Here is a 24,845-nt window from a genome sequence, read left to right as displayed (position 1 = left end):
AACATTATGCCCTACCTTCAATTATGACAAAAATAATCATTTTTTAAAATTAATTATTACGATATAGCGTCTTTGTGGCAACTTGTGGAAACCAAATAAAAGCCCCGATATTTATTTTTACATTTAAAAACAAATGAAGCCTATGTTACAGTACTAACAGTATTTGATATCAAGACACGTCTTAATACTAAACATATTGCTTTGTTTGGAAAATGTGTGACAGGAAAGTGATTCCCCTCAGTCTCTCTACGATCCATTTGTTCCACAATAGGATGTTATTAAGAAATCATAACATTTTCCCTATTTGGACGTTTTAATTAAAATGAGTTATTGTGAATTATTAAAATGACAATATCAGGTTTGCAGTAAAAACAATATTACTTGTGAATAAAAACAACCAATTTAGGGGACACGGAAGTAAAACAATTGAGGATACATGAAGATATTACGTTTGTAGTCTTTTTGTGGTTGTCCTTAATTCTTTGACGCATATGGTAAATCACAAGCGCACTACATTTCCCATCAAAGGGTAAGGCAGATTGACCAAAAGACGTCAACTGCTACCGACCAGCTGTATAGCTACATTTCTGAAGGTAATTATTCGTTTATGATCATTTAGATCCATCATTTACTAATTATCCTTCACTCTTCCACAGCCCTGAAATATGTCGATATTTCCTGACATGGTGATATCAAGATAACATTTTCCTTTCTCTCTCTGCCTCCCTCAAAAATACCTGCCATCAATTACCACAATCATAGCCTAGCTACAGGCTCACAAGAAGAATACTTGCCTGTTGTCTAGCAATCGAAAACCCTACTCTCCATAGGGTTTTTAGCGGTTAGCTTCCACACAGCTGGCCATGTGAACTACAATTCTAAATCGACGCTGTGTTACAAAAATCAATAAGACTCGCTTGTGAAACGGTTTTTAGAAATATGTGGCCCCTGTCTTCCATATTAGCGAGAAATAATCTATTTTTTTAAACGACACACTTACTATATCTAGCAGATTTGCACAGATCCATACGCTGTGTGTGCCTCCAGTTGACAAACTACATTTCATCCTCAGTTAATTTTACAGGAAACATACACAGAGGTGTTCGACGCAAGCTAGATGGCTAATTAGAACAGGTCTTCCATAAACAAGCACTGAGACATGGCTGTGTGGGAACACTAACCCTAAAAAGGTGTGTAGTAATTTAACTTTAGTTTTTTGTTTTTATTATTTCTAGCTGAGATGAAAGATAAGTTCCTTATTTCCAAAACCAACCCGCAAACAACGCGTTTTAACGTTTAGAACAAGCTTCGAGGCTATTAACAAAACTTCCCGGACAGAATATACTATTATCAATACGCGCTTATGGTAGTTTGTGTCTGATTGGGTTATCTGTTGTCAGAATTGTTTGCAATATATATATATTTTATACCATGTTTGTCATGAGTGTGCAAATCGAACAATCGTGTCAGAAGCAAAAGTAGCAGGGGAAAACATATCCCAATATATTAGACCTCCGATTATTTAATGAATTAATAAGACAAGGTCTAAGGGAATTCCATAGTGACTGCGGTCGAAATAACTTATAGTCCAATGACTGTACCTGCTAGCAGCATGTGTCCAAAGCTACATACATAATATATAGATGGTTCTGATTGTTTTTAGATGTACCCCCACCCACCCAAATCAAAATATACACTGAACAAAAATATTAACGCAACATGTTGCACAAAAATATTATTTATTTCAAATTTTGTACACACATTTGTTTACATCTCTGTTAGTGAGCATTTCTCCTTTGTCAAGATAATCCATCCACCTGACAAGTGTGGAATATCAAGAAGCTGATGATACAGCACGGTCATTGCACAGGTGCACCTTGTGCTGTGGAAAGTAAAAGGCCACTCTAAATGTGCAGATTTGTCACACAACGCAATGCCACAGATGTCTCAAGTTTTGAGGGTGCGTGCAATTGGTATGCTGACTGCAGGAATGTCCACCAGAGCTGTTGCCAAATAATTGAATGTTAATTTCTCTACCATAAGCTGTCTCAAACATCGTTTTAGAGAATTTGTTTTAGAAAATTTGTCAGTACGTCCAACCGGACTCACAACCGCAGACCATATGTATTGTGTCGTGTGGGCGAGCGATTTGCTGATGCCAAAGTTGTAAACCGAGTGCCCCATGGTGACAGTGGGGTTATGGTATGGGCAGGTATAAGCTACGGACAACGAACACAATTGCATTTTATTGATGGCAATTTCAATGCACAGAGATACCGTGACAAGATTCTGAGACCCATTGTCGCGCCGTTAATTCATCGCTATCACCTCATGTTTCAGCATGATAATGCACGGCATAATGACACAAGGATCGGAACACAATTCCTGGAAACTGAAAATGTCCCAGTTCTTCCATGGCCTGCATACTCAGACACATCACCCATTGAGCATGTTTGGGATGCTTTGGATCAACGTGTACGACAGAGTGTTCCAGTTCCCACCAATATCCAACAACTTCACACAGCCATTGAAGAGGAGTGGAACAACATTCCACAGGCCACAATGAACAGCCTGATCAACTCTATGCAAAGGAGATTTGTTGCGCTGTATGAGGCAAATGGTGGTGACACCAGATACTGACTGGTTTTCTGGTCCACTCCTCTATCTTTTATAAAGTGACCAACAGATTAATATTTGTATTCCCTGTCATGTGAAATCCATAGATTAGGGCCTCATGAATTTATTTTAATTGACTGATTTCCTTATATTAACTGTAACTCAGTCAAATCTTTCAAAATGTTGCATTTATATTTTTGTTTAGTACAATATGGATGCCCATGTTTTGTTTTTGCTTTGTGCGCACACCTGTCTGGTTCACACCTGTTTCTTGTTCGCTAATGAGTCCCCCAAAACAGGCAGGTGCTGCCCCAGAAGGGTAGTAAAGGAAATGTGTGCGCATTGGTATTCATATTTGATTTTGATTTGGGGAGGGGGTATCATCTAAAAACTGGATTTAAGTTTCTTGTTCACTGCTCGGCAATGTAAACATGGTTCTGATTGGAGAATCTATAGACCAATTATGGATGTGGCATCAGACGCGGGACACAAGCAGCTAGCAAGTAGTCATTGGACCAATGATAAAATTGAATGGAATTCTACAGTTTTTCATTTAAATGTTTATAGGACAAAGTTATATGTATTTAAGTATGTTTTTGTTGTAATGGGGACAGTAACGTAAAAATAAAAAAAGTACTTTGAAGTAAATATATTTGTATGTTTAGCTCACATAATATAATTTAAAAGTATGGATTAAGGTTTCTGTAATATAATACATTTGCCAAAAACAAATGTAGACATTCATAAATGCATTTCTATTGCTTTTTTACAACTGTAGGGGAGTGCCAAGATGGAGGTATGGTGGCTTCAAAACAGTGTCCCCTGGCAGTCATCTAGTGTACATATAAATCATTGCATTAGACCATGAGTTATCTGGAACGCAGTCGCAATGAAATGCCCTTAGACCTTGTCTTATTAATTGATGAAATAATTTGTCAAGAGGTCTAATATATTGGGCTAGGGGAAACAAAGTGTACAGTACATGCTGACACTGACCAAGTGTGTCAGCTACAATCTCAAGAAGCATTTCAGTTAGGCCTCCAGCAGGGGGAGGCAACCCTGTTCCTGGAGTGCCATATATACTGCAGGATTTTGTTCCGACGAGGCACTACACTTGACCAACTGAGCTTTTGATCAGTTCAATGATTGTCTAAATTCAACACACCTGGTATTCCAGGTTGGTAAAATCAAAAACACGAAGTACCTGTGGCACTCCAGGACCAGGGTTGTCTACCCCTGACCTACAGGCTAGTGAAAAGACTATATTTGAATATTATATGACATTTTGGATACAGTAGCGAATTCTGGAGGAAGCCCGGCTGGGACTTGAACCAGCAAGCCTAGCTTCTGTCTGTCCTTATACAACATAGTCATCGACATGGCCACAGTGGAGAAAGTCAAATGGTTCAGGTTCCTGAAATGGTCCCTTCACACCAGCATTGTGGCGAATAAGGAGCAGCAGCGCCTCTTCAACCTCTGAAGGCTGAAGGAATTTGTCTTGGCCCCTAAGACCCGCACAAACTTCATCAAAGCTGGAACCGAGAGACTGAAAAACAGCTTTTATGTCCATCACTAGCCGGCCTCCGCCCAGTACCCTTGCCCTGCACCTTAGACACTGTCACGAGCCAGCTACCACCCGTTACCCTACCCTGTACCTTAGACTGCTGCCCTATGTACACAGTCATTTGACTATTTTAGTGATGTTTATCGTTCTGAAATCATTTCTGTAGTTAGAAACCGATAAGATTAGCATTCCTGCAGCATTATTTTGTAGAAATTTTAATTTGATCTCTTGAGAAATTAAGCTAAATGTTTACTCATTTTATATATACATACTGTATTCTCGAGATACAGTAGCTCATCCTATATAACTACTGCTGGGCATACCTTTTCCTACTTATACAGTGCATTTGGAAAGTATTCAGAACCCTTGACTTTTTCCATGTTTTGTTAAGTTACTGCCTTATTCTAAAATATAAAAAATCCTCAGCAATCTACACACTACCACATAATGACAAGTGAAAACAGGTTTTTAGAAATTTTTGTACTTATGGAAAAACCAAGCCATGAGGTTGAAGAAATTGTCCGTAGAGCTCCGAGACAGGATTGTGTCGAGGCACAGATCTGAGGAATGGTACCAAAACATTTCTGCAGCGTTGAAGGACCCCAAGAACACAGTGGCCGCCATCATTTTTAAATGGAAGAAGTTTGGAACCACGAAGACTCTTCCGAGAGCTGGCCTCCCGGCCACACTGAGCAATTGGGGGAGAAGGGCCTTGGTCAGGGAGGTGACCAAGAACACGATGATCACTCTGACAGAGCTCCAGACTTCCTCTGTGGATATGGGAGAACCCTCCTGAAGGACAACCATCTCTGCAGCACTCCACCAATTAGGCCTTTATGGTAGCGTGGGCAGACGGAAACCTCTCCTCAGTAAAATGCACATGACAGCCTGCTTGGAGTTTGCCAAAAGGCACCTAAAGACTCTCAGACCATGAGATACAAGATTCTCTTGTCTGATGAAACCAAGAGTGAACTCTTTGGCCTGAATGCCAAGAGTCACGTCTGAAGGAAACCAGGCACCATCCCAACGGTGAAGCATGGTGGTGGCAGCATCATGCTATGGGGATGCTTCTCAGTGGCAGGGACTGGGAGACTAGTCAGGATTGAGGGAAAGATGAACGGAGCAAAGTACACCTGCTGCTTCCACCTCACCTTCCAATAGGACAACGACCTTAAGCACACAGCCAAGACAACACAGGAGTGGCTTCGGGACAAGTCTCTGAATGTCCTTGAGTGGCCCAGCCAGAGCCTGGTCTTGAACCCTATCGAACATCTCTGGAGAGACTTAAAAATAGCTGCTCCCTATCCAACCTGACAAAGTTTGAGAGGATCTGCAGAGAAGAATGGGAGAAACTCCTCATACAGGTGTGCCAAGCTTGTAGCATCATACCCAAGAAGACTCAAGGCTGTAATTGCTGCCAAAGGTGCTTCAATAAAGTACTAAGTAAAGGGTCTGAATACTTATGTTAATGTGATATTTCATTTTTTTTTTAAATTAGACACTTATTGCACTGCTGAAGCTTGAAATAATAAGCATTTCGCTGCACCTGCTTTAACGTCTGCTAATCTGTGTAATGCGACAAATGAACTTTGATTTGATAGCCATTAGGCTATGCCAAGAAGTCTCAACTTTCTGATAACATTCCTGGTGTTGTAAAAGCATGCCTCTATGTTTAACTACCTCATGGATCCAAAGGATGTTTCCACTGATCTCACTGTAGCACCTTCCCACTTCTGAGACTAATGTAGCAAATTCTGGAGGACTCAAACCTGCAGCCTAATGTCTGAAACCGCTTGATGATGTTGCTGTTGTACAAAGGACGCTGCCGCAATGGTTGTATAAACAATAGAGTTATGATATATCCTTCTGTGGTATAAACCATGTGCAGTAAATTTAACTAACTCTGTTCCAGATGATAAGGGGTAAACCAGATGAGGATGACTACTGGAACAGTTCGAAGTTCAAAGCTTTCACATTTGATGATGAAGATGATGACTTTACCAGGGTAAATAACTTAAGTCTTAGGGGTGTCCCAAATGGCACCCTATTCCATATATAATGCCCTACAAGGTTTTTATAGTAAACTGAAACTAAAACCCATGAAATAAAATAATTCACAAACCGGTTTGAACTTTTAAGGTAGCTGACTTGATTTTTTTTACATACTAAAGTTAACGATTGACCACAGCGGGGCCAATGTGTACAGCTGTCCCGATGCTCTGTCTAACTCCTAATAATCACTGTGTGCAATACAGTTATGGAACCTCAGAAATTATACTTTTATATCACCCCAAATAGATTTTACAACTACCAAAGATACATGTACTCTGTGGAAATCTCTGGTAAAACCGCTAACAGTAAGTGTATCTTTTGTATTTGTCAAGTCATTTTTGTATGATAATTAAGTTGTGTTCAAGGTTTCCAATGGCAATCAAAGATCAATTGTTTCTAGATAGTGTTTCACACTTTACCAAATCACCTCAGCTAATCTAAAGGGATGTGGAATTAGTCATGAGAAGGGCTTTCCTAACCTATGACCTGGCCCACTGTTCAGGCACCATGAATTGATGAGGAATTGGAAAGCTGTATGGTTGAAAGGGAAGGGGCAAAAGGAGTGCCTAAAATGTCTGACTGCCCATCTGACTGGCTGACTTACTTCAAATTGAGAAATGATGTGACTAAACTCAACAAAAATGAGAAACTGTATTATGAATCCAAGATCTATGATATAATGAACTTTGGAGTACTTTAAATGAAATTATGGGCAGAAAGACATTGAATAAAATTGTATTTGTCACATGTGCCGAAAACTACAGGTGAAATGCTTACTTACAAGCCCCTAACCAACAATGCAATTTAAAATATACAAATAAAAGTAACAAGTAATTAAAGAGCAGCAGTAAAATAACAATAGCGAGATTATATACAGGGGTACCGGTACAGAGTCAATGTGCGGGGGCACCGGTTAGTCGAGGTAATATGTACATAGGTAGAGTTATTAAAGTGACTATGCATAGATAATAACAGAGAGTAGCAGAGGTGTAAAGGGGGGATGCAAATAGTCTGGGTAGCCATTTTATTAGATGTTCAGGAGTCTTATCGCTTGGGGGTAGAAGCCGTTTAGAAGCTGCTTGGACCTAGACTTGGCACTCCGGAACCACTTGCCGTGCAGTAGCAGAGGGAACAGTCTATTACTAGGATGGCTGGAGTCTTTGACCATTTTTAGGGCCTTCCTCTGACACCGCCTGTTATATAGGCCCTGGATGGCAGGAAGCTTGGCTCCAGTGATGAACTGGGCCGTTCGCAACTACCCTCTGTAGTACATTGCGGTCGGAGGCCGAGCAGTTTCCATACCAGGCAGTGATGTAACCAATGCTCTCGATGGTGCAGCTGTAGAACCTTTTGAGGATCTGAGGACCCATGCCAAATCTTTTCAGTCTCCTAAGTGGGAATAGGTTTTGTCGTGCCCTCTTCACAACTGTTTTGGTGTGCATGGACCATGTTAGTTTGTTGGTGATGTGGACACCAAGGAACTTGAAGCTCTCAACCTGCTCCACTACAGCCCCGTCAATGAGAGTGGTGGTGTGCTCGGTCCTCCTTTCCTGTAGTCTACAATCATCTTCTTTGTTTTGATCACGTTGAAGAAGAGGTTGTTGTCCTGGCACCACGCAGCCAGGTCTTTAACCTCCTTCCTATAAGCTGTCTCGTTGTTGTCGGTGATTAGGCCTACCACTGCTGTGTCATTGGCAAACTTAATGATGGTGTTGAAGTCATGCCTGGCCGTGCAGTCATGAGTAAACAGGGAGTACAGGAGGGGACTGCGCATGCATCCCTGAGGGGCCCTGTGTTGAGGATCAGCGTTTCGGATGTGTTGTTACCTACCCTTACCTCCTGGGGGTGGCCCGTCAGGAAGTCCAGGATCCAGTCACAGAGGGAGATGTTTAGTCCCAGGGTCCTTCACTTATTGATGAGCTATGAGGGCACTATGGTGTTGAACACTGAGCTGTAGTCAATGAATAGCATTCTCACATAGGTGTTCCTTTTGTCCAGGTGGGAAAGGGCAGTGTGGAGTGCAATTGCATCATCTGTGGATCTGTTGGGGCGGAATGCAAATTGAAGTGGGTCTAGGGTTTCTGGGATAATGGTGTTGATATGAGCCATGACCAGCCTTTCAAAGCACTTCATGGCTACAGACGTGAGTGCTATGGGTTGGTAGTCATTTAAGCAGGTTACCTTCGCGTTCTTGGGCACAGGGACTGCTTGAAACATGTTGGTATTACAGACTCAGACAGGGAGAGGTTGAAATTGTCAGTGAAGACACTTTCCAGTTGGTCAGTGCATGCTCTGAGTACACGTCCTGGTAATCCGTCTGGCCCTGAATGTTGACCTGTTTAAAGGTCTTACTCACATCGGCTGCAGAGAGCGTGATCACATAGTTGTTCGGAACAGCTGGTGCTCTCATGCATGTTTCAGTGTTATTTGCCTCAAAGCAAGCATAGAAGTAGTTTAGCTCATCTGGTAGGCTTGTGTCACTGGGCAGCTCTCGGCTGTGCTTCCCTTTGTAGTCTGTAATAGTTTGCAAGCCCTGCCACATCCAATGAGTGTCAGAGCCGGTGTAGTACGATTCGATCTTAGTCCTTTATTGATGCTTTGCCTGTTTGATGGTTCGTCGAAGGGCATAGCGGTTTTTCTTATAAGCTTCTGGGTTAGAGTCCCACTCCTTGAAAACGGCAGCTCCGCCTTTAGCTCAGTGTGGATGTTGCCTGTAATCCATGGCTTCTGGTTGGGGTATGTACGTATGGTCACTGTGGGGACAACGTCATTGATGCACTTGTTGATGAAGCCAATGACTGATGTGGTGTACTTTTTAATGCCATCGGAATAACCCCGGAACATATTTCAGTCTGTGATAGCAAAACAGTCCTGTAGCTTAGCATCTGCTTCATCTGACCACTTTTATATTGACCGAGTCACTGGTGCATTCTGCTTTAATTATTTTGCTTGTAAGCAGGAATCAGGAGGATAGAATTATCAGATTTGCCAAATGGAGGACGAGGGAGAGCTTTGTACGCGTCTCTGTGTGTGGAGTAAAGGTGTTCTATACTCCCCCCCCCCTCTCCCCCCTCTGGTTGCACATTTAACATGCTTAAAGAAATGTGGTAAAATGTGTTTGCTTATGGCGGAATACAGCTCATTGAGTGTGGTCTTAGTGCCAGCCTCAGTCTGTGGTGTTATGTAGACAGCTACGTAGAATACAGATGAGAACTTTCTAGGTAGATGGTGTGGTCTAAAGCTTATCATGAGATACTCTACTTCAAGCGAGCAAAACCTAGAGACTTCCTTATACATCGTGCACCAGCTGTTGTTTGCAAATATAGATAGTCCACCACCTCTTGTCTTGCCAGATGCCGCTGTTCTATCCTGCCGATACAGTGTATAACCAGTGTATGTTGATGTCGTCGTTCAGCCACGACTCCTGGAAGCATAAGTTATTACTGTTTTTAATGTCCCATTGGTAGTTTAATCTTCCTCGTAGGTCATCGATTTGATTTTCCAATGATTTCAAGTTAGCTAGTAGATCGGAAGGCAGTGGGGGTTTATTTGATTGCCTACATATTCTCAGAAGGCAGCCCAGCCTCCGCCCTATTTATCTCCATCTTTTTTTCACACGAATGACGGGGATTTGGGCCTGTTCCCGTGAAAGCAGTATGTCCTTCACGTCGGACTCATTAAAGGAAGAAAAAGCTTCTACCAGTTCGTGCTGAGTAATCGCTGTTCTGATGTCCAAAAGTTACAAACAACGCAAAAAAAAGCACACAAAAAAACAGTTGGTTAGGAGCATCTTCTCGGGCATCATGCTATATCATCACAAAACCATTTGATGTTACCAATTATTTTAATGATTACTTCATTGGCAAAGTGGGCAAACTTAGGCAGAAAATGCCAACAATGAACAGTGAGCCATCGTACTCTGCATGAAAAAAACAAATATTGAAAGAAAAGCATTGTCTTAAGTTTGAATTTTGTCAAGTTAGGAGAGGTGAAAAATAATTGTTTTAGATGAATAATGACAAACCTCCAAGTATTGACAACTTAGATGGAAAGCTACTGAGGATGGTATTTGACTATAGCCACTCCTATCTGTCATATCTTTAATCTGAGCGTAGAGGAAAGTATTTGTCCTCAGGCCTGGAGGGAAGCCAAAGTCATTCCGGTACCCAAGATTAGCAAAGCAGCCTTTACTAGTTCTAACAGTAGACCTATCAGACCTCAACATGTACTGCACTGACACAAATGACTGACTGGTTGAAATAAATTGATAATAATAAGATTGTGGGAGCTGTACTGTTAGATTTCAGTGCAGCCTTTGATAATTATTGATCATAACCTGCTGTTGAGAACTTATGGCTTTTCAACCTCGACCATATCGTGGATTCAGAGCTATCTATCAAATAGAACTCTGAGGGTTTTCTTTAATAGAAGCTTCTCTGATGTAAAGTGTGGTGTGCCGCAGGGCAGTTTTCATTTTTTTACCAATGACTTTCCACTGGCATTAAACAAAGCATGTGTGTCCATGTATGCTGATGATCAAACCATATAGACATCAGCTAATGTAGTCACTGAAACCCTAACAAAGATTTGCAGTCAGTTTTGGAATGGGTGACCTGTAATAAACTGATTCTGAACATATCTAAATCGAAGAGCATTGTATTTGGTACAAGTTCTAGACCTCAGCTGAATCTGGTAATGAATGGTGTGGCTGTTGAACAAGTTGAGGAGACTAAATTACTTGGTGTTATCTTAGATTGTTAACTGTCATGGTCAAAACATATAGATTCAATGGTTGTAAAGATGGGGATATATTAATACTATGCATTTCAGTCTCTCTTGGCGAAGAGTTGAGGAAAGACTGACTGCGTCACTAGTTTTTATTATAAACATTGTGTTGACATTCCGAATTGTTCGCATAGTCAACTTACACACAGCACTGACACACACACACTTACCTCAACAGACATGCCACCAGGGGTCTTTTCACAGTCCCCAGGTTCAGGAAAAATGTATGGAAACGTACAGTATTACACAGAGACATGATTGCGATGGAACTCCCTTCCATGTTAAATAGCGCAAGTGAACAGCAAATCAGGTTTTACAAAATCGAATAAAGCATCACCTCACGGCACAAGGCCTCTCCCCCATGTGACCTACTCCACCATGTGACATTTGTACTGACATGTATGTGTGATTCTCTCACACACACACTACATGTTAATGTTTCTAAATGTATGTCAATTGTGAAGTCTTTTGTCAGTAATGCCTTTTTAGGTTTTGTGTCGGACCCCAGTAAGACTAGCTTTCTCCATTGGCATCGGCCAATGGGGATCCTAATAAATCAAATCCATTACCTTATGTATTACTGGCTGCCAGTTGCAAGAACTGACATCCCTAAAAGCCAAACTATATAACCCAAATGGCTCCTTGCCTCCCACGCACGCTTTAATACTATAATAAAATATTTAAATATATAACTACATTTAAAAAAAATGCAAATCAGGTTTGAAAACTAACTGAAACTCAGCTAAACTAAGCTGAATTGCATATTGTTTGTGTGGAAAAACTCAGAAATAAAACACTAAACCATATAAACCTTGATGCACTACTTTTTACCAGGGCCCATAGGGGTGGTACTATGTAGGGCAGTGTTGCCCATCTCCGGTCCTCGAGTATCTCCAACAGTACATGTTTTTTTTAGTGGCCCCAGGCCGACAACAAAAATATGTGCTGTTGGGGAGTACTCCAGGGCCTGATTTGGGAAACACTGATGTAGGGAAGTGCTCTCCAAATCTGTTTCTGGAGAGCTAACCTGTAGGGTTTCGCTCCAACCCTAGTTGTAACTAACCTGATTCAGCTGATCAACCAGCTAATTATTAGAATCGGGTGTGCTAGATTAGGGTTGGAGTGAACCTACAAGAACTTAGCTCTCCAGGAACAGGGTTGGAGAGCCGATGTAGGGAGTATGATGCCATTTGGGACACAATACTTTTATGCCAGGCGGTTGGCCAATCCTCTTCCTGTTAAACCTACTGAGTATGCAGGCTTTTGCTCCAGCACACTTGATTCTATTAATCAGCTGCACATCAAACCGGTGTGTTTGAGCAGGGCTTGAGCAAAAGCCTACATACCCTAAAGATCTTCAAGAGGAGGGTTGGCCACCTCTTATGTATGTTACATTTGGATACTTTAACTAGCTTACCCTATCACACAAGGGTAGGCCACCAAAGAAAGACAATGGTGGAAACGTTTAGCAAATGTCAACATGTCAGCATGGCCAGCGGCTGGGTATGTGGTATCTGAAGTCTGGAAACATACTTGCTCACATTGGACTGTCAAGGTACAGAAATGTAGTGTGAACATAAACATGTTTTTTTCTATTTCGAATGTATTTAAGCTAAAGGAATCCAAGCGGGCTGTGAACAGTATCCGCAGCCTGGTAGAGGAGGAGGATGAAGAAGATGATGTGGAGAAGGTCAGCTGGAGTGGAGAGCCTGTTGGAAGTAAGAGAACTGTCCATCATATGATGCAAAAAGCATCATCATCAGTTTTTTTTCTCTGTACTGAAAGTGCACTATAATGGAAACTTGACTGCTGAGTGACATACATTTTGGGGGATTGTATTAACCGTAGACTAATGAACAAAATATTAAAAGCTTTTTAAGTGAACTATTCTTTTAAAAAGGTGCAGTCTGTATGTTCTCTTTCCTGTAAAAAAAAAAAAATGTGGTGCGCTGACAATTAATGGGTTTTTGCAAGTGCCAAGATGAGAAGATGAGGTTGGTGCAGTCATTGGTGTAAACCGAACAATGAAAAGTGCTACAATAGAAATATACATTGAGTGTATACAAAATATTATGAACACCTGCTCTTTCCATTATATAGACTGACCTGGTGAATCCAGGTGAACGCTATGATCCATTATTAATGCACTTCAATCGGTATAAATGAAGGGGAGGAGACACGTTAAATAAGGATTTTTAAGCCTTGAGACATGGATTGTATATGCAACTCAATGTTTTGAAGGCGTTCTTAATGTTTTGAACTTAATGTATTTTCCTAAATGAAGCCACAGACACTGTGTGTTTTATAATTTAGGTTGATTATTTATCATTTGGATTGTTCCCACAAGGGGAACAGAAAATGTATGGTCTGTGCCTTTTTAGGTTTTGTAATAAGTTCACTTAGGACCAGTACGTTTGATAGTAACTTGAATGGTTCTGGGCCGAAATGTTGTAAGTTTTGCCCTAAATGTTGGTGTTCCCTCAGGCATCTCGTGGTCGGTCAAGGAGACAGAATCCAGCATTCGCTCCACAGGAGAGGTGCGGGACCAGAGCTTCCCCAAAATCCACACTGCCCCTTCGTTGCCCAAGAATAGTTCTGGCTACTCCTTAAGCTCCTTATTCAAAGGTACAAATCAGTCCACCTCTTGACAGGTTTTAAGGCCATTTTTGTTGGGTGTATTTAGATTGGAAGTTTTGTGTTGTGGGTCGATTTTTTTTGAGTTTGGTATAACCGATCTTGTGACCTTTGCATTCGACCCAATCAAAATGGGTTTGCTTCATTCTGTCAAACAGATTTGCCCTCGGTACAGTTTTGAATCTATATAAGAAACACCAATGAGCTCTAGCTATACACTAACCATTGTCCGTAGTTTTGCACATTCTCAATGCGAATACTAATGTCAACATAAGTATTTCCTTATCAATTAACACACACTCTCTTTTTTTAGGAAAGGCTAAAACTGGGAGCTTCCAGTCCTTCTCTGAGTGTGGGTAACATTTTAGCTAGAGATGTTACTCCATTTTTGCCATATGTGTGTGAAAATTGCTATTTTCTCAACTTTTCTACTATTTTATAGCTTTCGGTGATCCATCCATCCGAAATTATGCCCCGGAGCTTCGGAAACCGAAATCTGAATACAAGGTAAGATATATGTTTTATGTTACACACAATCAGTATATTTCAGAGCACTCTGAAAAGTTATTAACATCACTAATACTTTATTTACTGGACTGTCGTTGGTCTGTTCATGATGACGTCATCTTGTTGTGGCAGGACTACGTCAGTGACTGGACCCCTGAGGAGACTGTGAAGAGGATGCAGCAGGGAAAGGTAGGATCAATGGTGTAGAATCAACGTTTTGTCTTCAAACGGACTGTAAATTGCAAGCTGACTGTTGTTATGCCTACTGTTAGTCACTTTGGATAAAAGTGTCTGCTAATTGGCATACAGTTTATTAGGTTGTTATTATCATCTGTTGTCTCATGCTCCAGCAAATACTCTGTTTTATGTATTTTACGATTCTATGGACTGTGATGTATTATTAATATTGTATTATTCTAACTCTGTCCATGATTGTATTTTCTCATAGGTCTACTCTTTGGAGAAGTTCCGCTCCTTACAGGACAAACTGCTGCTATTGGACGAGGCTGTGAATGCACATGATGGAAACGTCATCACTGCGGTACGATTTGATTTGAATCTAGTTGAAAGAAAACCATTTTTGTTACAATGAACAAAAATATAAACGCAACATGCAACAATTTCAAGGATTTTACCGACTTACAGTTCATTTAAGGAAATCGGTCAATAGAAATACATTCATGAAGCCCTAATCTATGGATTTCACATGACTGGGAACACAGATATGCATCTGTTGGTCACAGATACTTTTTAGTTATGGGCGTTGATCAGAAAACCAGTCCGTATCTGGAGTGACCACCTTTTGCCTCATGCAGCGCAACACATCTCCTTCGCATAGAGTTGATCAGGCTGTTGATTGTGGACTGTGAAATGTTGTCCCACTCCTCTTCATTGGCTGTGTGAAGTTGCTGGATGTTGGCAGGAACTGGAACACACTGTTGTACACGTCGATCCAGAGCATCCCAAACATGCTCAATGGGTGACATGTCTGGTGAGTATGTAGGCCATGGAAGAACTGGGACATTTTCAGCTTCAAGGAATTGTATACAAATCCTTTCGACATGGGGCCGTGCATAATCATGCTGAAACATGAGGTGATGGCGGCAGATGAATTGCACGACAATGGGCCTCAGGATCTTTTCACGTTATCTCCGTGCATTCAAATTGCCATTGATAAAATTCAATTGGGTTTGTTGTCCGTAGCTTATGCCTGCCCATACCATAACCCCACCACCACCACCATGGGGCACTCTGATCACAACGTTGACATCAGCAAACTGCTCTGCCACGGACAGTTGTGAGGCCAGTTGGACATACTGCCATATTCTCTAAAATGATGTTGGAAATGGCTTATGGTAGAGGAATTAATATTAAATTCTCTGGCAACAGTTCTGATTGATATTCCTGCAGTCAGCATGCCAATTGCAAGCCCCCTCAACTTGAGACATATGTGGCATTGTGTTGTGTCATAAAACTGCACATTTTAGAGTAGCCTTTTATTGTACCCAGCACAAGGTGCACCTGTGTAATGATCATGCTGTTTAATCAGCTTCTCGATATGCCACACCTGTCAGGTGGATATTTTGGCAAAAGAGAAATGTTCACTATCAGGGATGTAAATAAATTGGTGCACCACATTTTAGAGAAATAAGCTTTTTGTGCGCGTGGAACATTTCTGGGATCTTTTATTTCAGCTCATGAAACATGGGATCAACACTTTACATGTTGCGCTTATATTTTTGTTCAGGATACTTATATTGTTCTGTAAACCTCTCATTGCAGGTTTTAATATATTTAAAGAAGTCATTAAATAAAGGTAAGGTTTTTAATCCATTTTTTTTTTGTCCATTAGATTGAACTATTTTTTAACCTTATTCTATTCTGGTTGAGTTACCAGGACTTTTTTCTTCTTCTACATTTAGTTCTACCTTTTTTATTTATTATTCCCAGGTGTTGAAAATGTATGCATGCTGACAAAAGCATCTCCTAAATGGCATATATTATTCCTTTAGAACAATAACAGTTGCAAACTTTGGATGTTGCAAAAGTTAAGTGCACATGGCAAATATTCTGCAAATAATGACAGTTCACTGTGTTTCTGTGCAGAGATTCTCTTCCGGGAGTTGATAACAAGAGAAATAGCTCTTAGGCATTATATCCACTACCTGAAGGAAATAGGAGAACAGAAGCTTTTGGTGGAGCTTTTCAAGTGAGTGACAATTCATGAAAAAAAAGTGCATTCGGAAAGTATTTAGACCCCTTGACTTTTTCCACATTTTGTTACTTTACAGCCTTATTCTAAAATTAATTCATTATTTTTTTCTCATCAATCTACACACAATACCCCATAATGAGAAAGTAATGATAATAGACATTTTTGCAAATGTATTAAAAGTAAAAACAGAAATATCGAGACAGGATTGTGTCGAGGCACAGATCTGGGGAAGGGTACCAAAAAATGTCTCCAACATTAAAGGTTACCAAGAATACAGTGGCCACCATCATTCTTAAATTGGAAGAAGTTTGGAACCATCAAGACTCTTCCTAGAGCTGGCCACCCGGGCCAAAGTGAGCAATTGGGGGAGAAGGGCCTTGGTCAGGGAGGTGACCAATAACCTGATGGTCAGTCTGACAGAGCTCTAGAGTCCTTTCTGGTAGAGTGGTCAGATGGAAGCCACTCCCCAGTAAAAGGCACATGACAGCCCACTTGGAGTTTGCCAAAAGCCACCTAAAGACTTTCAGACCATGAGAAACAAGATTCTCTGGTCTGATGAAACCAAGATTGATCTCTTTGGCCTGAATGCCAAGCGTCACATCTGGAGGAAACCTGGCACCATCCCTACGATGAAGCATGGGGGTGGCAGCATCATGCTGTGGGGATGTATTTCAGCGGCAGGGACTGGGAGACTAGTCAGGATCAAGGCAAAGATGAACGGAGCAAAGTATAGAGAGATCCTTGATGAAAACCTGCTCCAGAGCACCCCAAACTGTGGTGAAGGCCAACACAATGCAGGAGTGGCTTCGGGACAAGTCTCTGAATGTCCTTGAGTGGCCCATTCAAAGCCCGGATTTGAACCCGATCGAACATCTCTGGAGAGAACTGAAAATAGCTGTGCAGTGACTCTCCTCATCCAACCTGACGGCGCTTGGGAGGATCTGCAGAGAAAAATGGGAGAAAATCCCCAAATACAGATGTGCCAAGTTTATAGCGTCATAACCCACGACTCAAGGCTGTAATCGCTGCCAAAGGTGCTTCAACAAAGTACTAAGTAAAGGGTCTGAATACTTATGTAAATGTGTTATTGAAAATATATATATTATATATACATTTGCAAACATTTCTAAAAACCAAAAGGCAGTTTTTGCTTTGTCATTATGGGGTATTTTGTGAAGATTCATGAGTGAGAAAACATCCATTTGAATCAATTTTAGAATAAGGCTGTAATGGTAACAAAATGTGGAAAAAGTCAATGGGTGTGAATACTTTCCGAATGCGCTGTATCCTTTAAGCCATAAGATTGTATCAATGGAGTTGTCATGAAACCTTGTTGGACTGGTTTTTACTGCTCCTGTTCAAGTGTAGCATCTGAGTTGTGTTTATAAGGCACCAAAGGAAGTACAACAGACTGAAACAGGGAGGGACTGTCAGGATTTGTCCATTTTAAATATTTTCCATTGCGTACCCAAATGATGGTACTGTGTGGTCAACTTGCTACTTGTATGCAGGCATGCTGATCAGTCCTCTTTTCTCTTGTGTCATCAAGGTCCATGGACAGAACAGAAGACATGGCGGTATGTACTTCCTATGAACTGCCAAGCCATTCTGGGGGGGGACGGGACAGTTACCTCGAAAGTCTAATTCAGTTACATTTCAGTCCATCCTAAAATGTGTCAAACAAGTGCAAGGGCAGCACTTTTGAGTTGAAATAACCGAATGTAGCAGGTGTCAAATAAATGCATGAGCAGGGTCTCCACATCTGGTTTTCAGGGGAAAAGGAAGCTCTGTTGAAGATACTGTATCCCTGAAAACTGTCTGTGACACTGCTGACAGTGGAGTTGAAATGAACATTACAGATTGTGCCTTTTAATGCTCTGCACTCATTGGTTGTTGATGTTTTTAAATCTCAATGCACCTTCCTCTGTTTCCATGTCCATGTTCAGCTCATGCAGTACAGAGATCACCTCAATGTCAGAGACGAGAACAAGAGGAGGGACTTTCTGAAGAACTGCCTCAGGTAAAGATCCACTCCACATTACCTCACGTCTCGGGTGGTGTTCATTAGGCACAAAACGGAAGAAATCGTACAGACACAGGAAGGCACTACATGAACGCGTCCAAAAAGAAGTGCTGATTTCCGTTTTCTGTTGCAAAAAACCCTAAGGAACAGAACCAAGGTAAATAATCCAACGTTTTCTCTCGTGAACAGCATCTTTTTCTTTTCCCATTTTCCTGCCACATTTTGATATTGTTGACTGAGGTGTTTTTAAATCCTACAAGGTCGTACAAACCTTTTCCTGAAGTAAGGTCATTGAACACATTAGAATGTTACCTACTCCTGGAGTCAGAGATACTACACAGCAGTATTAGCTTTGGAGAACAGCGTTACTAACGAGCACCATGGACTTTGTTGCAGTCTCCCTTTCTCACCAGACGATGCCACTCACGTTCAAGACCACTACACACTCCTGGAAAGGCAGATTATCATCGAGGTGAGAAACCGCTGCTATTTTTGAAACATACTCGATTGAAGAACACCAATGTCTGAATCTCACTCATGGTACAATAGTAACATTTTTTTTTGTGCTTTAAATAAAATCTTGTTTGAAATCTGTTAAAAAGCATGGCGCACTAACATGGTCTCCATAAGGTTTCAATGTGTAATTTGGGAGAACAGTTTTGCCACAGATACCTACGCTATGACATATTTTGTCATAAGCTCGATCATTGCATAATATGTCAAATTCCATGTCATGTTTGACATGTTTATGTAGGCTTTAAAACCAAACATTCCAAACCTTCCCTTCTCTGTTTCTTCAGGCTGACCCTATGTCATATCAAGCCGTAAGTCATGCTTATGACAGCCTTATGTAGGTTTTAAAACCATAAAATTCCATCCCCCGTTCAGGCGAACGACAAACAGGTGGAGAGTAGCGGCCAGGCGGACATCTTTAAGAAATACCCGCGGAAAGCCTCCATCCTCAACATGCCCATCATCACTACTCTCTACTACTCCTGCTTCTACCATTATGGGGAGTCTGATGTGAGTTCTGGAACTGATGTGGCCTTCAAACCTGGTCCTGGAGAACCACAGGGTGCGCAGGCTTTTGTTCCAGTACGAGGAAGTGCTCCAGATTTGGCATGATGATAAGTTGATCAGGTGAATGTGGTGTTAGTCCTGTTAGGGCTGGACTGGAGCCAGAGCCGGCACACCCTGTCGCTCTCAGGTTTGATGACCACTTTGCTACAGAGGTTTTTTCTAACTGTAATTCACTATTGCAACCACAAGATGGAGACAGAGATTGTCAGTTACCTGGCTGTAGTAGGGAACCTAGTGTTAATCAGTGTGATGTAAAAATGCATTCATCTGTGCATTAATCTATCAATCTTTTATAAATACTGCCATTATATCCAAACATTTAATAATTAGTCTTGTTGTTAATTGAAATAACATTATGGTTGTAGTGGATTATGGTCTGTTTGTGCGTGTTTGCCTGTGTGTGTGTGTGTGTGTGTGTGTGTGTGTGTGTGTGTGTCTGTGTCTGTATCTGTAACTGTGTGCACAACATCAACTAACTAGCCCAGTCTCTCCCACAGGGCACGTTCAGCAGTCCCGCCAACATACGGAAGACCTTCAGGGTAAGAGAGAGAGAGAGAAGCTCGGACTACACATGAGTATTTGTTTGTCCATTTTGTTTTTGAATTAACTGGGCCTGGTCTTTATTACTAGGTAAATGTGTCTGGCTTGAGTCACTGTTGTGAATCTTTTTGTTCAACAATATTCTGGCTCCGTTTGCAATGAGACCATATGTATATTTTCGTTATTCATGCCAATCCATTTGTCCAACTATTTTAAGACCTTCCTTGAGCTGAAGTTGTCAGAAAGACATCGATTTGCCTTCAACCCTATTTCCCAACAGAGTGAAGGAAAAATGTGTGTTTCCAGGTTAAACAACATTCAATGATTGTAATAACTCCCAAGTTTTTATCATCATCCAGATTTCAGATAAACAGTTTCTCCTCACATGTCTGGGTGCGAGGGCAAAGCTGAAAGCCTGGTTCGATGTGGATGCTCTGTTCACCACCAAGAACTGGCTGGGCTACACCAAGAAGAGGTCTCCCATTGGCTTTCATAGAATAGTGGACATCCTTCAGAAAAACAACGCACCAGTACAGGTCGGTAGGACAACTCCAGCTGCATTTCCCCAGTCTGAACACCAGGTGGTACTGTGTTTTTAAAATCACCTGAAATAAGTGCTGGTCTCTTCCCATTGTTTTCAGTATTCTGCAGATGTATTGGGTGTGGCACATTACATGCAATGCAGTTGAATTGGACAATTCAAAATTCCATAAGCATAATAGCTCAAATTAAACCATAAAATGGCACTAAATAGAATTTTATTTAATAGTTAGATGCTGTGTGTTTTCATTTTTAGGGATTACACTGACTGTTATGCCACATCATGCAGATGTGTTGCCACATTTATTTTAGTCTCATCCCTCTCTTTCTGTCCCTCTTCTCCTTTCTACTCCTAGGTGTTGCAGGATTACGTCAACCTGGTTGAAGACGTGGAGCAGAAGATCAGTTTGGCGCAGAAGTATAAGTGTCACGACGTCATCATCAATGTGAGACATCTGACAGACACACATGTTATAGCTGAATGTAGGAGTCACCCCTAACCACAGATCTTGGATCAGATTATGCAATCCCAAATCCTCACCTTAACCCTTAGAGGCATAGAAAAATGGTCTGACCCTGGATCAGTGGTTAGAGGTAACTTCTACCAACTCCCATGTTTTAAAGCACTATAATGAGTTGATTATCTATTTAATTTTTATTTCAACCATTTTTTTAACCAGGCAAGTCAAATTCTTATGTAGAACTACATCCTATGTCTCTAGCACTACTGTTACAGTATTTTGACATAACTTACATTGGTAACAGTATTGCAGTTTAATACTATGCCTACAATGCCTAGTGCGCAAGAACTTGAACAATTGTGGCAAATGATATCATTGACAGTATAGATAACATTTAATCTCTTATCCTGGCATCACATGCAATTTATCATTATGTGGCATGACGATTGATTGGCGGTTCTTTTGCCCAATCAGACGTACAGGGACCTGAAGGACCGGCAGCAGTTGATTGTGTACCGGGGGAAGGTGGAGAGAGGCTCATCCGAGTACAGGAAGATCGAGGAAATCCTCAGCAACTCGGTAAGGCTCTGGGGTGAAGTTTCCCCTAGGTACAGATCTAGGATCTGCTTCCCCTCCTCCAATCTTAACCTTAACCACTAGTGTGGGAAATGCACCCTACACTATAAGATAGGGGTCATCACCACAAGTCGGCTTCAGTGTGTGCAGGCTTTTGCTCCAGCCCATCACTAACACACTTGAGTTTACAAATCGGTTACTCAAAAAAACTCAATGAGGTCAATCAGTGGTATAAGTATCCGAGTTGAAAGAGAAAGCCATACACCCTTTAGGTCTCCAGGGGTCAATGACCAATGAGTTAACCTGTACACTGGAGGACAGACGTGTGCCGGCTTTTGTTCCAGCCCTGCACTAACACCCCCGATTTGGCTACTTAAAGTCTTGATTAGCAGTTCGTATCAGGTGGTATAGGGCGAAGCTGGAAAGTACAGCCTTTCCGTATAGTGACCCTCCCAGGTGCAGAAGTGAATGACACTTATAGGCGTTTTTACGACACAAATACAACACAATTTGGCCCTAAGGAGACAGAAAATCAACAATTAAAGTTGCTTTGATTGTAAAGCGCGAGGACATTAAGCAAAATGACGCCTTTCAACACCCAACAGTACAAGACTCCTTTGCATCAAAGGGTAAAGAAGAGAACAATATTGTGCAGTAGATTGCCTAAGTATGTGCAACAGACTGCGTTTCCCATGTGAATTGGGTCATTTTCATTGTGGCGCACAACGGAAACGTTTTTTAAACATTTTGCAATACAAAAATGTCCAGGTAGCCCCTCCCTGTTTCAGTCTGTTTTTCTTAAATTTGGTGCCTAATGAAAACAAACCTGTCTGAAAGTGTCATGTTTCATCTAGCAAGACGGGAAGTCTTGCTTGTGTAAGGAAGTGGTGAGGATCAGATAAGGTGAACATTTAGTCTCTCGCCTGTTCCTCTTGTAATGATAAATATGACAATCATAAGAGGGTGGCTCATAATAAGACATTGTGATGATGTCTCTACTTCAACGGAAGTGGCTGGTCATTGTCAGTTTTAAGTGGAAGGCTAAAATTGACAGCCCTATTTTCTTATGGGGCATGCACTGTTGTGTTAACACAATCTGTTTTCTCAGTCTGGTTGTGTTTTTATGGAAAGACAGTAGTTCCTCTTCAACCTTGGTTCCTTTCTGTGTTGGTACTCATGGCCAGACAATGTATTTAACCTTCAAAAACACTTCCACTTCTCTTTTGTGCATCTCAACGGAACTATACTTGTGCATTGTAAAATCAGAGTTACATAATCAGATTAGTCAAGTTGAAGGGACATTTTCACACACCCATATTCTCCAGCCTATTCTAAACTGCATTATAGTCAAGACCAAACTTTAGACAGGCAGCCCAATTCTGATCTGTTTCCACTAATTGGTATTTTGATCAATCACATCAGATCTTTTTGCAGAGGGTGTGTGTGTGTGTGTGTGTGTGTGTGTGTGTGTGTGTGTGTGTGTGACGTAGTAATAAAGTAACTATCTTCAAAGTGTTTTCATTTCTAAATGATAAAACCGATATGTATGAAATTACCCTCAAATGAAAAGTGACATTCTGTCGCCTCATATAAAAATTTGATCTCAAATCCAAAATGTTGGAGTATAGAGCCAAATTAAAAGTTTAAGCTTCACTGTCCAAATAAATACGTAGGGGAGTGTATATATTTCAAAAATAAGTTTGAGTCAGAGTGACTTCCGGCGATGCAACTGAGGACTAGTTTGTCGCTCAGATGCACTCTGTGTGAACTTTTTGCATTTATTTGTCAAATTATCCTATAAAACTGTGTTAACCCACTTCGAAAAGTGAACTAAACCCTTGGTCTGAGTAAACCGGTCTGAGCTTGGCAGGCAAACTTCGAAGACAAAAGAAGTTAGAGTCACAGTATTTAGTCCCAGCTCTAGTCCAGAACAATTCATCCAAGGGTAATCAACTTTGAGGAAATCACATTTTTAGTTCTCCATGAAATAATTAGATCTGCCTCTGGATTTATTCAATCAGAATCTGTGGAACAATTAGATAGTTGTTTTATATCAAATCATAATTCAACATGGTTAAAGTCAGAGTTGAATCATCACTAACAGGACTTTGGCTCTTTTCTTGCAGCAACTCCGATGGAAAAACTGACATCCGTTTCTAGAAGACTGACTACACTGCTTCAAATGGACATTTGTTTCAGATGAGACATGATGTGTGGGACAAATTATTTGAAAGTAATGGATCTTGGAGCGAAGATGCAGTTGACGGTTTGACTGCAAGACGAAGTTCACCTTCCATACTATGTTAGCTCTGGTCCATGGCATTAGTTTGCTTTCCTCCACTAACCGTTAGTAGAGGAACACACACTAATGCCCTGGACAAGAGCTAGCTTTAAGTGTGACAGCAGAGGAGAGAGCAAGTGGCCATACGAATGAATGAGCCAAAACCTTCAATTTTCATGACTTTTTTTGTTTTTGTTTGCAGTCTTGTGTAATGCTTGCTAGACGTGCGTATCCATCTTTTCACCCACCCTGTTAGCTGTGCTCTTTACGCCAGCCGAAGGTGCAACAGCGGTAGTAAAAGTCTGAACAACAGTATATAGACATGTATCCCTCTGACCCCCTGATCTAATTTATGTTTTTATAAACATGAAAATAAAACTTTAATAAGAACGGCTGAAGCACGTTCTTGACTTGCAACTGTGGTGGTACCTACAATTTAGAGCTCATTTACCTTTTTGGTGTACCATTTGTTTTTTTGTTTTTTTTATCTAATTTGTTATTTTTCTTCAAAATGAGATATTTTAACAGATGGTTACCAAATGATTTACAAAATGGTGAGTTGCAATCAGATTGTTGCAGTCAACATCAAATTCATCATCTCCAGCTCGACTGCTACAGTATGTCAACATGTGTGAAAATGACAAGTTCCTAATATTGTAGTAAAAAAGCTAGAAGATAAGGGACAACTGGAAATGTACTGGGGTGGGGGGCTTGTCAAAATTCTTTTGAGAGAGTAGTGTTTTTTTTTTTTTTTTTTACTGCTTTACATTCAGCCTTTTGCAGGTTTTACTATATCATTTATTCCATCCTAGCCACATTTCCTCAGCTGCTTGCATGTGCACCCCTATATCAAGGTGTTTTGGTACTTCCCTTATGCACTACGCTTTGCCGCACGCTAACATGCTGACCAGACCAAACACGGCACGTGCGCGAGCGTTGCAAAATAAAATTAGAAACGCATGTTATTCAAT

The 24,845-nt window shown here is 41.0% G+C and overlaps 1 protein-coding gene across 3 annotated transcripts; it reads left to right on the top strand.

Annotated features, from left to right (window-relative positions):
- The first annotated feature begins 509 nt into the window (after window positions 1–509).
- Window positions 510–24,264, top strand: vipas39 (VPS33B interacting protein, apical-basolateral polarity regulator, spe-39 homolog). 3 transcript variants are annotated; one of them, XM_064925009.1, is made up of 19 exons: window positions 510–593; window positions 6,093–6,185; window positions 12,630–12,735; window positions 13,502–13,642; window positions 13,965–14,003; window positions 14,094–14,158; window positions 14,291–14,347; window positions 14,607–14,699; window positions 15,941–15,974; window positions 16,265–16,367; window positions 17,923–17,950; window positions 18,320–18,393; window positions 18,793–18,868; window positions 19,285–19,419; window positions 19,974–20,015; window positions 20,376–20,552; window positions 20,913–21,002; window positions 21,492–21,596; window positions 23,720–24,264. In XM_064925009.1, the coding sequence occupies exons 2-19, from the start codon at window positions 6,093–6,095 to the stop codon at window positions 23,738–23,740; spliced, it is 1,479 nt and encodes a 492-aa protein (XP_064781081.1). In that variant the 5' UTR covers window positions 510–593; the 3' UTR covers window positions 23,741–24,264. The 3 variants fall into 3 exon arrangements, with proteins under 3 accessions (XP_064781081.1, XP_064781083.1, XP_064781080.1); XM_064925011.1 differs by lacking the exon at window positions 510–593 and adding an exon at window positions 1,086–1,190; XM_064925008.1 differs by lacking the exon at window positions 510–593 and adding an exon at window positions 5,894–6,013.
- The last annotated feature ends 581 nt before the right edge of the window (window positions 24,265–24,845 follow it).

Source organism: Oncorhynchus masou, chromosome 19, assembly GCF_036934945.1.
Source record: "Oncorhynchus masou masou isolate Uvic2021 chromosome 19, UVic_Omas_1.1, whole genome shotgun sequence".
In the NCBI taxonomy this organism is placed as follows: Eukaryota; Metazoa; Chordata; class Actinopteri; order Salmoniformes; family Salmonidae; genus Oncorhynchus; species Oncorhynchus masou.
This window is presented reverse-complemented; position numbering and strand designations above follow the sequence as displayed.

What these genes read in the sequence shown, in the direction of transcription:
- vipas39 (XM_064925008.1), top strand. An exon ending in ACATACGGAAGACCTTCAGG is followed by an intron (nt 20,016 to 20,375) that starts GTAAGAGAGAGA and finishes ATCATCATCCAG; the next exon opens with ATTTCAGATAAACAGTTTCT. An exon ending in AGGAAATCCTCAGCAACTCG is followed by an intron (nt 21,597 to 23,719) that starts GTAAGGCTCTGG and finishes CTTTTCTTGCAG; the next exon opens with CAACTCCGATGGAAAAACTG.